At 43.4% G+C, this 14,046-nt stretch overlaps 1 protein-coding gene across 6 annotated transcripts in view; it reads right to left on the minus strand.

Moving 5' to 3' along the window:
• EYA2 (EYA transcriptional coactivator and phosphatase 2) overlaps nt 1-6,344 on the minus strand; it is a 105,476-nt gene extending 99,132 nt beyond the window's left edge. The window contains exon 1 of one of the 6 annotated variants that reach the window (XM_030010093.1): nt 6,134-6,344. Coding sequence is in view for 1 of the 6 variants with exons in the window: in XM_030010091.1 (XP_029865951.1) it covers nt 4,640-4,704 (65 nt within the window). In the remaining 5 variants the exon portion in view is untranslated. Of the gene's footprint in view, nt 1-602; nt 623-809; nt 832-4,639; nt 4,782-4,958; nt 4,982-5,122; nt 5,231-6,133 lie in introns of those variants that run through there. The other 5 variants (XM_030010092.1, XM_030010095.1, XM_030010091.1 and 2 more) reach the window with 5 other exon arrangements.
• Between the last annotated feature and the right edge of the window lie 7,702 nt (nt 6,345-14,046).

Consider the following 14,046-nt stretch of genomic DNA (forward strand, 5'->3'; position numbering starts at 1 on the left):
TTTTCTAATGAAAATTTAAATTATCTTCTCCCTCCAAGGCAAAAAAAGCCCAAACAGCCCCCACCATCCAAATCAGGCTGGAGAAATTCACCAACTTGTCAGAAACGTTCAGAAGCATTTTCAAGAAGCTCAAATAAAAAATGAAATTGCGTATACGTGTGTGTGCGCACATCTCTCCCTCAACACTGTGTGCAGTGCATGGCTATTAGCTTGTATACATAAATCATATTAAAACATTTTAAGTAACCTTTTCAAACTTGAGGCCGTGGTTGCTTCTATACAAGGTATTTCCAGTGTCCCTGATCGAGTTTCATATATCCAAGCACGTTTCTAGTGAACAGGAGAAAGAGCGGACAGCACCCTGCAAGCTTTGTCCAGACAGAAGGGCCCGTTCCTGCTCTGTCCCCTGCAGACGGAGGTGCCACTCTCCTCTCGAGTCTCAGCTCAGCATCACCACCAGATACAGCTGTTTCGAGTCTGACTTTGGCCCAGCCAGACCGACAAAACATTATTCACTGGCACACAAAACGCGCTGAACTTCCCAAGCCGTCGGACCCCCATCTCCCCAGTTCTGTAAAATACCGTGATTTACAGCCACGCACTTTGTGGGCACCACAACATCGCGGGCTCCCCTCTCTGCTGCTGCTCCTCCCTTTCCAAGCCGCTTTTTCTAATCAAACCCCAACTAAAACAATCCTCCACAAATTACAACAAACCTTCCTTAAAATTCCCCATAAACCTTACCGCAACCCTGCAGCAGACTTCTGGCTTTCCACGGAGCCTCTGTACATAAACACAAGGGAAAATACCTTAGCACGGCACTAATGAAGTATTTCCCGGACACAGCAGAGGTGACAAACAGAGTAAGAGCAAAGCCAAGATGCCATCTCGACTTCAGACAAACAACCTCTTCTGACCTCTGGCAGCTCCCACACACTATTAAACAAAAAGTATTCTCTCCATGTTAATGAACCATGTACAATCTAACAGATAACACTGATGTTAAATAAACATGTTTATATGTGACTCCTAATGCTAGGACTTAAGCAGCTGCAGACAAATAATTTTAAATGGGAAGGATTATGCCCATGTAATCTTTCTCCTCTCGTTTTACACACCTGTGAAATAATTCAAATACATAATTAAAGCCCAAGTAGAATGACTGAGTGAAGAGAGGTTTGACTTTTTAATTAAATATTCACTGTGTGACACACTCACTGAAACCATCTATGCAGTGACCACTATTTTGGATCCAATTTTCCCCTCACACCTCTTGCAGCTGTAAATTGAGAGCAACTGAACACCTTGCCGAAGAAAGGAACTGGATTGGGTTCTGTATGCTGTGATCAAAAAATATTTTCCAAGATTACTGCAAATTCCTAAATCCTTATTCCCGCTTTCTTGTCCCTCCTGCTTCAATACTCTGGTAGCACCAAATCTACCTGCAAACAGCAACACCTCCAGGCCCCAAATGACCCGAGATGAGTAATTATTTGCATCCTAATTGAGGGGCTTATCTTCACCTGATTAAAACAAGGTATTTGTTAAACATCATTACTTGAGTTAAGATCTGCAAATAAAGATGAAGTATTGTTTTAAGAATTAGACTGCCATGAACAATTGTTTTCTGATGAGACCTCTTAACAAACAGTCCCAACCAGGATGGTCTTTCTGGCTTTTCAGTAGAAAAGGGAGGGAAAGAGATTTGCCGAGTTCTACCTGTTCATACCAAAGAGAATATTATGCCAAGAGGTTTGAGTAGTTACACCTTTTTTTTTTTAAGTAGATACACACTCAAAAAAAAAAAATCTTGTACATTTTACTAAATTAAGCCACTGAAAAGGAGGATGTATCCAAAACCTGAATGGCTTTACTTTTGTGTATGCCATCGTTTATAGCTCTGAACATATTTTTTGTTCCTTCTTGGTAAAACTGTTTTTCTGTCCCATGTAGTACAATGTGAAATTTAATGAAAAGAACCTGACTGTTAATCCAGGAGACTACACCATGTACTAATCAAGTTTATATTGCTATTGCTGTGAACAATGCACATACATACGGTAACTATACATTGGAAACGGCAGTACAAGATTTCCCTACTTGATCTACCAATTGACCCCTCCAATTATGGGATATATTTAAAATCTTCATATTAAAACTGCAGCGTTCCATGGTTTATGAAAAGAACTTGAATTTGCAACTTCATTTAACAGTTCGTCCTTAATAAAAGTTACCCCAGCCTGGCAAAATTAATTTAAAAATATTTTCTTAGCATTCTAAGAACTTCTGCTAGTTTTCACAAAATTTTAAAAGCATTTTTCACTGCACAAGTAATCTTAACAATCATTTCCACAGATTAAGTCTAACAACCTGTGAATTTATTGCAGAAGGAATTTACTGCAAGGAATAATTAGTCTTCAGCACTGTTCCTGCTTGTTCTCCAGTTGAAGACACCTTAAAACCATCTGGTTACTGCACAATTTGGCACAGAAGAAACAAATCTTACTGAAGAGAATTATAGCTGATTTTGAAATAGCTGTTTTACTACTACACATCATAAATAACAGTTGGGAAGACAGCAGAAAATTACTAACTTCTTTAATTGTTTTCTTTGTCAGCAGCATGTACATATACACACTGACATACAAATACAGCCACGCCGACTTCAGTACGATGCCTTACAGGCTTGAAGTTAAACATGCAACTAATTTTTGCAGGATTAATAGTTAAATTATTACATTTTGAGAAAAATCTAGCACATCAACCAGCTAAGCACAACACCACAGCAACACACAAGATTCTTTAAGTGATATTCTGAGATCAAGTTCTTCATACGAATACCTGAGTTTAATTCCTTTGTATAATCAGGGCGTATCCGCACACATCATGTAGTTGAATATGGGACTTAGTGTTGGAGGGGGAATTATCAGCAACATTTTTATTTCTCCCTAATGAAGCTTTTCTAATGAAATTTAAGACTGCTAAGGTTGTGCGATATTTGAAACAGGAGCCCATTTCAAACATTTCAACCAAATAATGGTGATAAGATTAGTGAGTCATGGGAATCAAGCCACTATATAGTATTTTAAAAGAAAATGAGCTGAGGGGAGCAAGCTAAACAAAGCAAAGCAAAACAAATCGATGAGCCTAAAACCAAAAGATTACACCGCTTGTTATTTAGCCAAATGTTTTGACCTGTTGGTGGGGGAGTACAAGAGGCACGAGGACAGCATGGACAATTTGACTAAATAACTTCACAATTTAATTTAGCACCACACATTAAGATTATTATTTTTTTTAAAGAGATGTAAGTTCGAATAATTAAATCAAGTTATCAGCTGCTGTGCCATTTCAAATGAATTTTCAAAACATGCTTAAAAAGTTTCTGGAATGTTTCCAAAGCTGTGAGCACTGATTATTTTCAAGGCATTTGTACTGCAAGTCTTTCCTACTTGCATGTGTAACATCTGAGGCCACATGATGCCTTGAATTTCAATGTAGAAATAAAAATTCAACTTTGTTTAAGAAAATAAATGGTTTATTCATGTCAGAAAAGATGAGGAGAAAAAAATTATCCTATATGTAGCAACAAGTAACACAAAACAATGCAACACTAAACGTATGAAATGGTCTAAGAAACATTAGTTTAGACATAGAACAACTAGTTTAAATATATGCCATCTTTTGGGGACCAGACCGCCCTAATACACACAGACGTAGACAGGCAGAAAGAATTTAGACATGCTTTCTCAATGTGTGTGTGTGGGAAACCCTTCTATGGATGGCATTACAGTGGTAAGAAATTCTCAGTAAATTAGTAAGGTCCACGAGAAAGATTAAACAATAAACCATTCCTGCCATTGCCTTTAACAGCGTTAAGGGATGTGTGAATGTGATACTACACTGAACAAAATTTCTGTTAATAAACTTGATGTAGACCAACCAGCTGTTTATTGGTTAACCATACGTATTTTAACAATTACAATTTTATACAACAGAATATATCATTATTTGAGATGTCTGAAAAACAGTAGTTGCACCCCATGAATAATTTCCTTTAGAGGCCATTCGCTGGGCTCAAGCATAATTTAACACTCAAAAAAAGTTTACTTAAACTGCATAAACCACAGTACAAGTTTTCCTCGTACGAGCAACCACAAAAAAAAAAAAAGAGCATTAAGACATTTTATTTAAACGCACGCTTCAGTTCTTAAAATAATTACTAAACGAAGCTGGTTTTACAGTAAAATCGAGCGCTAAGCTGCGCATCGACTAACTACCTCGGTGAAGTCTCGGTCGCAACTCCGCAGGCAGGACCCCAAGGCGCTGCCGCGCTTCCCGCCGCGGAAGGCTCCGCGCCGCGCCCAGAGCCGCTCCGCGCCCGCGGAGGGCGGCTCACCGCGCTCCCCCAACGCCGCCGTCCCCCGACGGGTTTCGGGGCGAGCGCCTCGCTCCGCGGCAGCGCCCTGCCCCGCGCCACCCCCCGCCCGCCCCGCTCCGCTCCGCGCACCGCCCGGCGCGCAACACGCGGAGGCGGTTTCACACTTCGGACTGAGCCGCCGGCACCGCGAGGCCCCCCCTCCGCGGGCGCGGGGAGAAGCCCCCCTCCGCGGCCGGACCCCCCCTCGCCCATACTCACCAGAGGTGCAGCGCGGAGCCGCAGCGCTGCGGAGTGTGCGCGCCCGCTGCGGGCGCAGTGAGCATGTGCGAGGCAGGCGCGCATGCCCGCGGAAGGGAGCGGAGCGGGGCGGCGGCTCCGCACCCCGCGCTGCGCCCGAGGCGCGCCCCCCCCCCCCCAACCACCCCCTCCCTCCTTCCCTCCCTCCCTCCCCGCCTCGCCTCGCCGCGCCTCCCGCCGGAGCCCGTGGGCTGCGCGGGGGTGCGGAGCGGTGCGCTGCGCCCCGCCGGCACACGCAGCGCGAAGGACGGCGCGGGGATTTTTAATCGCTTCATCTGACCTGTTGCTTTCCCCGGTAGCGAGGCCGGAACACCCGGCCCCTCCCCCCCCCCCCCCCGCCAACCCACGGCAGCCTGTCACCGGGACCGCCGGCCCCTAACAGCGCGGCGGGCCTTTCCCCGCGCTGCCCGCCGTCGGGGGGTGGCCGGCCCGCGCCGCACCTACCGCAGGCGTGGGGCCGCGGCGTGTCCCAGCGCCCGCACGGCTGGGCTGCCCGCGGCGCGGTGCCGGAGGAGGAGCCTCCCGCGGCTCCCGCACGCCGCGGGGCCCGGCCGGAGCGCGGGGACGCCCTGGCAGCCCCTCTGCTTTGTCACAGACCTGCCCCGTGCCACCCTCCGCCGCTGCTTTGCCTGGGGGGAGAGCTGTCCCGGCCGCTTCCCCCGCGTTTTCTAACAAAAGCCGGCCGGTATTTTCACGGACAGCAGGTAGTATCCCAACACGCTTTTTTGCTTTCGGAGCTGGAGTTTTACCGTTGCCGGTGCTATCAGCGTACATTTAGCCGCAAGTTTTTGGAAGAGATTCGTGGTGTAAAACTTGGACACTTCAGTACCACCTTCCGCTTCCGTGAAAATAATCGTTCTCACTACAGTCCTTGTGTTACTGATCTCTAGTGACAATTTTTAAATACCAACTTAATGGCTTTTGTGGACATCTGTTTTTGTAACGCACACCATGCCACAGAGCTGTAGGTCCCGCAGACCTGCAGAAATAGCTGCACTCGCTCGAGCCATCTTTCTGCACTCACAAACGCAGAGCATCACGCGGCTTCTGGCTCCCCAGAGGGTGAAAGCCCCCCGAGTGATGTTGCTTCCACCTCTGATCTCCTCAAGGGAACCGGAATGGATTTGTGGCCATACAGAGGTGCTGCCCCGTCTCCCATGTCAGCACAAAATCAGAGGCTGTCTCTGGCATGCGCACCTTCAGCGGGACTTCTGCTCCTGCCTGATGTGATGGGCGCCTCTGCCAGGTACATCCTTCTCCGCACAACCGAGAGAGGGGCGACAGGCACCTTCGGAGGGCTTATGCTGGGAGATGGGGCCGGGGCCTCCCACCGCATGCACCCTCCATGCGTCCCCTTGTGCTGTACACTGTGTGCACAGCTTCGCCTCGCCCGTGCCGGCCTCGTCCCCACACACGGCACACGTACCACACAGCTGCCCCTTCCCACCGGCATACCTGCTCGCTGGGGATGCAGCCCGGCCACAGCAGCATTGGGGCGTTTTGTTTCCGCACACCCGCTCTTCCTCTTTATTCCCCCCTTCTCACAAGTCTGAGGCAGACTGCAGCTCCCCAGTTCTGTCTCTCCAGCACTGGGGAGGCATTGGAGGAGACCTGCAAGTCCTTACCCCGACGGCTTTTATTACACCTAGCCCTTTCCTCAGGAAGGAGATATCCCATGAACCGCAGTGGAAAAGCCAAAGGAGCACAAAGGGTGTTGAGTTCAGGGTTTGAACAAGCTGCAGCCCACTCATGGATTTAACTCAAAATTTTGACAATGGAACAAAAACATCATTGCAACGAGACAGCTGTTTTTACTATCAAAATCTCTCAGATCAGTTCGACTGCAAAGTGTGTTCCTACAATCCAAAGGAGACAAAGCTCCCAGCATCAGTTCGGAGCTGGCAGGCTTCCTAGCATGAGCTACCTCCCGCCGGCCTAGAAAAACCGAAGCTCTTTCAGTTGTTATTCCCCATCAGTTCTCAGCACTAACCCCCTGATTTCCCCATGGATTATCTGCAGTTCTGAGTTTACACCGCTCTCACATTAAACTTGGAGAGATTGCTGGTTTGGGGGACTTCCTTGCTGCCTTTCTCACCCGTAATCGTGGTTCTGGTGAGGAGTCTCTGAAGTACAAGAAAGCCTTTAGATCTGTCTTGAAAAAAAATCTTTTCCTTTCCCCTGCTGCCCTGCCCAAAAAACTGATTGCCACATTAGCTCCTTCTGAAGCTGGTCTTAACAAGTAAGTTCATATATACTAATCATCTAAAAATGCCTTGCGTGCAGAATTCACTTGACCCCCGATTTCACAACATATTTGAATATATGCTTAGTTTTATGCATGTGAATAGTGCTACAACAATCAATACAATTATTTACTTAAGTGCTTAAAGCCAGGCAGGTATTTAAGAATTAGTATTGTTTGTGGTAATGCCACAGAAAGCCAGTCAGAGACCAGGACCTCATTGTTTGTACAGCACCCTGCACACAAAAAGACACTCCTTGTCCCTTTCAGTATAAGTAATTTTTGTAAGTTGTGAATTGGTGCCAGAAACACCTTTCTTGAGCTGGTGGGTAAACATTATTTGTCTACTCTAATATCCTTTCTATTTACTAAAAACATTGTATGCAATATTTAGAAAAGTAGATAAGGGCACAGTGGGAAAAGGGTGCAAAGCGGAAGATAAAGGATATTTTTCAATTAGGAATTTTAAGTGTTTTCATCATTGTTAGTATCCAGCAAAATACCTGTGGACCTTAAAAGCAATTTAGAAAGGCAAGGGAACAAAATGGTTTCTGCCCCATAGATGAGACTACGGGTTGGGGTGCTCAGGTCATACAGCTGCATGGGGTACCAGGCTGCAAGCCAAGAGAGTAGGAGCAAGTCCTAGTAGTTGGCTCAATAAAAAGTCTTCATTTCATCAGGCTGGATCATCATCAGCCTTATAGTGCCAGGGATTTCTCAGTGGTAGAATTTTTTTTCTTTGGTCAAAGATAAGCCAGGTTTAGAAGGGGGTTTGCTTGACTCGTTACCCTGTGCTTATTCCCATGTACCATAAACTTAAAGAATAAAGGGAAACTCTGCAGAAAGCTTCACATATTCACCAAATGGAAATGCTCCCAATCACCTGGCTAGGTGACGGCGTCCTGGACAGACGGAGGAGCTAATGGTCCCCTTCCTCGGGCACCCGGGGGACCTGAGCAGCCAGCCCATAGCCTATCCTTAGGGCACACGGGAAGCCACCTTCTGCCGGAGAGCTCATTCTGTAGTGTGGGAGAGCCTACAGCTACACCTCAGCCTCTCCTCTGAGGAGGCAAGGAGCTAGATGCCAAATTTTAGTTACTATGGAAAGTGTATTTCCCTTGAGGAAATTTTTCCAGTTTCTGCTGTCCACCTCACTGTCAAAATGAACAGAGTTACATCAGTGCAAACAACGGGTTCCATTTTAAAAACAAGAAATGAGCCAATATTTAACTTCAGCATCCTCTCTGACAATTAAGATGTGATGCCACCCTCTGGTACAAACCAAGGTGAGAAGCCCTCAAAAAGGGTATAGAGGATTTATTGGGGTACTGAATATGGTTAACCCCAAGCATAGAAACACTCCAAGTCAGACCCTGAGCATCATGAAATTGCTTTACAAAGTGTAAGATTTTAAAAGCAATGCATCTCAGGCTCTTACTAATTATTCTCTGGCCCTTGGGTTCATGTTTTCAATTTGTCTTTGCAACCACAATGCTGAGTAACATACTTGTCTTCTAAAATTAAAACTGAGAATCTCACATTTTCATGTTTTCACATGATGCCAGAGCTCAGGCTTTGTGGAAAAAAATAAAAACAAAAAAAAAACACCACCCAAAAAACAAAAATAAATAAAAAAAAACCCAAAACCCCCCAAAAACCCCAAACCCCAAACACCCCAACCCTCACATTTTAGAAGACTTTCAACAAAATCATGAAAGTTGGCAGCCATAGTATTTCCTAACACAATATTTTGTGGACTGCAGTGAAATTTCATTCTCAAGGCTAATGGTTGCTTCCTCTCTGGTAAATGCCCAGAATTGCTGCTGCTGTTATTGTTAGAACATCATTAATTTATGCAGTGCTTTACAAACAGAGGAGAGGTACTCTGTCCTCAAGTAATTAGAGGATAAATAACACAAGCTAGAGACTATTTTGAATTTCTTTGTTGTACAGCTAAACAGAATTACTTTAAAAAGAGCTATTTCATGTATTACTGCTCATTCCTGCAAGGTACTAAGGGTCTGGTTCTGGAAAGACTTTAAACATATATTTAATTTTAATACTGCCAGACCGACCTCAGTGCAATACAGCACTTAATATGGGACCGGCTATTTAATAGGAGTGCCATCCAAGGGGACTTAACGGTGCTATACTTGGTTGCACTTTTGATGCCAAAAGGCTCAGCAACTTGTGGGATGGATTCTTCCAGGGATGACAAGAGCATCTCATGATCCCAGTGCTAACATCTCACATTCAGTGTTCGGAACCAGAGCCATCAATTTCAAGATTATTCTTATTTCTAAGAACTATTTGTTTGCAAAGTCACAGGCCACAACATTAAATAAATTGTTAGTTGGGTCTTTAGTACTGATGATAAACCAATATGTGTTGTTTAGCCTGTTTCATCAAAATTCAGAACATTTGTAACTGATAAACAAAGTGCATGTTAGTTATTAAAGCTCAAAATTAGGCAGGCAGTAAAAAGTAATCTGAGAGGAGGACTGTAGCTACTGATACTATTGAAGCTGGTCTTAAAACATATGGTTTCCAATCGTTGACACAATGCTCAAAAATAAAACCCTGCAACTGAGGAGTGCCTGATCTTTTCACCACTAAATGATCAAATATGCCTGTTTGTTTTTTAGTTTTATGTCCCCTTCCTCTTTCTGGTTTTTAAAAGTAGAAGCTTGCTATTTTATATTAACTGAAGATTTGGCCCTTTGTACTGGCTACAGACGGGCTTCATTAATCAATTTCCACTACTGGCTTGAAATGAAAAAAAAAAAAACCCACCATAATTTTTTACTTTTTTTTTTTTTTTTTTTTTTTAAATACCCTCCCACTATTTTGCTTGGAATTTCTCCTGTAGAAACAAAAGATCCCTCTACTCCATCCTTCCTGTTTCCTCGCACTTCAACAGAAAAATGATTTGTACTATGAAGACAATGAAATTTCACAAATAATACATCCATTGAGAAAAAAATTATGACTTGTTGCAGGATGAGATGCTGCCCCTCTTTATTGCATACAGCCATTTCTAACCATAGGAATAAAACCAATTTCACCTGTGAGCACAACTGCATAACAATTGGTTTGCATGGAAAGGTATTAAAATGGAAAACAAGTTTTGTGACCGTTTTGATCTTTTTTTTCCATGAGTATTTTTAAGAGCTCTTTTAATAACGTAATGGGAGAGCAAAATTCTTGTGCTGTGCTGCCGTCTTAGCTTGGGCTGGAGAATTATATGCAAATATATGCTTCCTGCTGACTCACTTTGGCACATGCAGTTATGAACCCTGTTCTGAATAGGGGAAATGGCCATGGCTCTGCTGGTGGAGAAATGACGGTCTGCAGGAAAGATTTGAAAACCTGACCTGAGACAGAGCTAGAGCAATATTTTAAAGTTAAGATTTGATATGTTATTTCAATTACCAGTAATAAAATAAATCACTAGAAAGAATTTGGACACTGATCCATTTGGAGAGGAGGTGCACAATTGTGGGTTTTTTACACTAGAGGAGAGCTGGGAAATGGCCAGTTTTCAATTTTAATCAATATGTGCATTATAAGTCAGATTAAGAAAACTTGTATTGATTTTTAATAAAAGAACATTCCCTTTGAAAATAGGATGTATTTGTGGTCTGAAAGGAAGACACATGATCTGTTCATGTGGCTGTGAAGGAAAATGGAAGGTATTCGTGCAGTTGTTTTCTCATGGATCATTAGCTTTTTTTTTTTTCTTTTTTTTTTTACACTTTAGGTGAAGTATTTTGTAGATACCAACTTCCTCCTCAGGGAAGACCTATGAATTCCATAGACTGGCAAACCTACTCATAAATTATAACTTTTGACTCTGTTTCTTTATGACTAGAGCAGTGTGCATGAGGCAAAACATAATTCAGGGACATCACTGAAGTTGCTTCTGACCCATATAATGTTGCATCTGCCTCCAGGTAATTGATGCTATAGTAAGCCAAAAAAAGCTGAATTTTGGGTGGGCTCTATGTTAGGCATCAGTGAGCTTTTGATGCAAGAGCATCAAAGTCCCTCAGCTGTTGCTGTGACAGCAGCTTAGCAGCGCTGCTGGTTCAGCGTGGCTGACTAGTCTTCCAGAAATCTTCCATTTAATTTATCTTGTAGAATTGGCAAGTATTTGGAAAGTTCATTCACACATGAATCAACAGCCATCCTTCTTCCAACTTTACATTGGGTTTTGACTGCAAGGAGGAGTTTGATTTCAGGAATCTGAATGCAAGCACTCTGGAACTTTTTTTAGCATGTCTGTCCCCATGGGAATGAAGCCTCATTATTATGTACATTAAAATTGATAATCAAAGACAAATGCTTCAGTGTGTTATTTTAAACTTAGAGAATGTTTACCTAAATTCTATCTACTTTCGCTCCAGAAATCTCATCTGGCTTTCTAAGCTGTATTGTAGCGAACTTTTCTTTAAGTCACATTATACTTCATGGAAAAACTAGGGACAAAGTCAGTTGTACTTTCAATGTAATTTAACTACACCATAGAAACAGGCTTTCAAACCTTTCATCGAACTGATTTATGAGCGGAACTAAGGTTTGCTTAGTACAACATTTTCATAGTAAGAGTTACATTCCCACAAAAGGGAATGCTGTCAGGTAGAATGACCATGAGTCAATTCTGTCAAATTAATTGCTCTGTTCAGATGAGTCAAACTGGCTGCCTCAAAACTTTAATAAAAAAAATTGAACACAATATTTTAAGAATTGCTCCAAAACATGGCTGTTAAAATATTTCAAAACAAACTGAGAATACAATAGATGCATAAGAGCATTTTGCTATTTTCCCATCATTAGTAGTCATTGGACTTTAAAACGTATTTTACAAACTAATGAAAGGGCAGAATGTTATATACTGAAGAACCGGAAAGTACCAAGGAGATATGCTTCCAGAGTGCAACTTACACTACATTTAATGAATGCATGTGATTACAAGCTGTAAAGATCCACCCGAAGTTAAAAGAATAAATGCTCTTTCCTACCTGCTATGCAAATACAGTGAAATTTAAGAAACTCAGATCTAGTCAGGTAGTGCTAGGAAATCACAAATAGTCTATTCTCAATTTTTTTTTTTTTCAAGAATACAATAATTCCCTTTGTTTATTATGACAGAGAGATCATTTGCACCTTACTAATCCATATTACAGGCAGGAATAAGCCACATCCTCAAACTGTGAGGCTGAGGGCTCTGTGCACCCTTACGATAACTCATTGGTCACCCTTTCGAAGTGTAAAGCAAGTAAATCAATATGATTTATAGTTTTGGGAGCAATTCTCTGCAGATCAATTTACCTAGGATAATTCTTTTAAAAACTGACTCTGGTAAAATATTTCCTTTTCTTTCTGTGCTCAAGAAGATAATTAGACTAAAATGTTCCCTTATGCTCCAAAAATGCAACTTCTCATGATCTAATTTTAACTTTGTTTTTGTTTAAGCCTATATGCACCTTCCACTACTGTGCACTATTGCAGTGAGTGCTCAGGCAGGAGGCTGCACTTTGTGTCCTTCTTTAGCAGAGAGAGAGGGGAGAGGCAAATATCTGCTCTACATGGCACAGTCCAGCACTGACCCAGAAGATTCACTCATCTGCTATGCTATAAGCAGGATAACTTGGGGCTTTCAAAAAGAAGTTATTCCAAATTGTGGGAGGTAGTATGATAAGATCTCCATCTGGCTTGCAGCAATTTGAGTACTTCTACTGCCTTGTTTATACCATTTGAAATATCTAATGAATACAATATGCTGTCCCCAAAATAATATTGCATAAAAGGCCTGTAAATTTAGAGTTAAAAGTTTCATAAAATAACTTAGTACATTACCTCTCTATAAACGTTAACTGAGTGTTCCTCGTAATGCTTTCCCAAGCTCTATTACATGCAACAAGCAGACAGGGAAGTACAGGTAGCAGGGGTGCTGAAGCAGCAGTGGAGATCCAATCCAGTGGTCAAACTTTCTCCTGTTCCATTGTATTTTGTTGCTGTTTTTCCACCCCCAACAACTTTTCACTTAAGGTTTGTGTCTTTCAGGGAGCAGCAAATGCCATTAGATTCCGAAGGGAAGGTGACCTGGGAACCAAGGGTGACCCCAGCACAGGCAGGAATGGATGCTGGCAATGGGGCCTGTTGAGAGCCCCAGAGACGGGGAGCAATGAACCAGGTCCAGGGTCCATTCCAGGAGCCCAGTCAGGTACAAAAGCAGGAGGGCAAAGAGAAGACCAGAGGTGAACCACCTACAGCACAGGGCCAAGGTCCACCCAGGAGCCAAGGCTAGAGACACAAACACCTCCAGCAGGGGCTGGGTACCCTGGGGCTGAGCTTAAATAGAGCTCCTGGGCCAGGCGGTGGCTGTGGGTGGAGGTCCCAGGTGAGTCTGGTCAGGGAAATTAAGGCCTCGGTACACTGAGGGCCCTGGCAATATCTGGAAATAGGTGAGGTCCAAATTCATCAGTTTGTTTGCTTGAGTTTGGTACAGGGTATGAGCAAACAAGTCGGGATAAATGGGAAGCCAACAGACGCCTTAGGCTTGAGTCCAGTTTTTCAGAAGAAGGTGGTTGTGCAACTGCAGCCTTAGTGCGAGCAGACCTGGGCATCAGGCATGCGGTAGCTGGAGATGGGCTGGGTGCAAACCAAAGTGCTCCGCGGTGACCCATGCGATTGTATGCTGCAGGTACCTGGTATCTGCCCGTCACCAGCATTTTGCTGTGCTTCGCTGGATTTTATTACTTAGGTGAATCTACCAACTCTTGACATAGATCAAAGCGGCTCTAAGGGTTGTGCTCGTGGCTGGGGCTGCACCCGAAAGGGGCAGGAATATGGAAGGCCCAGGTGGAAGAAGTCGTTCCGTGAAGCTTTCGAGCCTCTTTCTGCTGCACACAGTCTCTGAGAAGACCCGACACTTTTATGTTTCTCCAAAACAAGTTGAGGTCCCTTTACAGCAAACTCTTGCACTGAATGAGGTGGATCATTTTGCTGATAAAATAGTGTGTGATATCCACATTTGTCTCAGAATATATGGTTATAGAAAATGATATATATTTATATATATATTTACAGTCACTTCTTTTTTGCCTTTACAAACTGATGGAAA

The sequence above is a fragment of the Aquila chrysaetos genome, chromosome 3 (assembly GCF_900496995.4).
Source record: "Aquila chrysaetos chrysaetos chromosome 3, bAquChr1.4, whole genome shotgun sequence".
NCBI lineage: Eukaryota > Metazoa > Chordata > Aves > Accipitriformes > Accipitridae > Aquila > Aquila chrysaetos.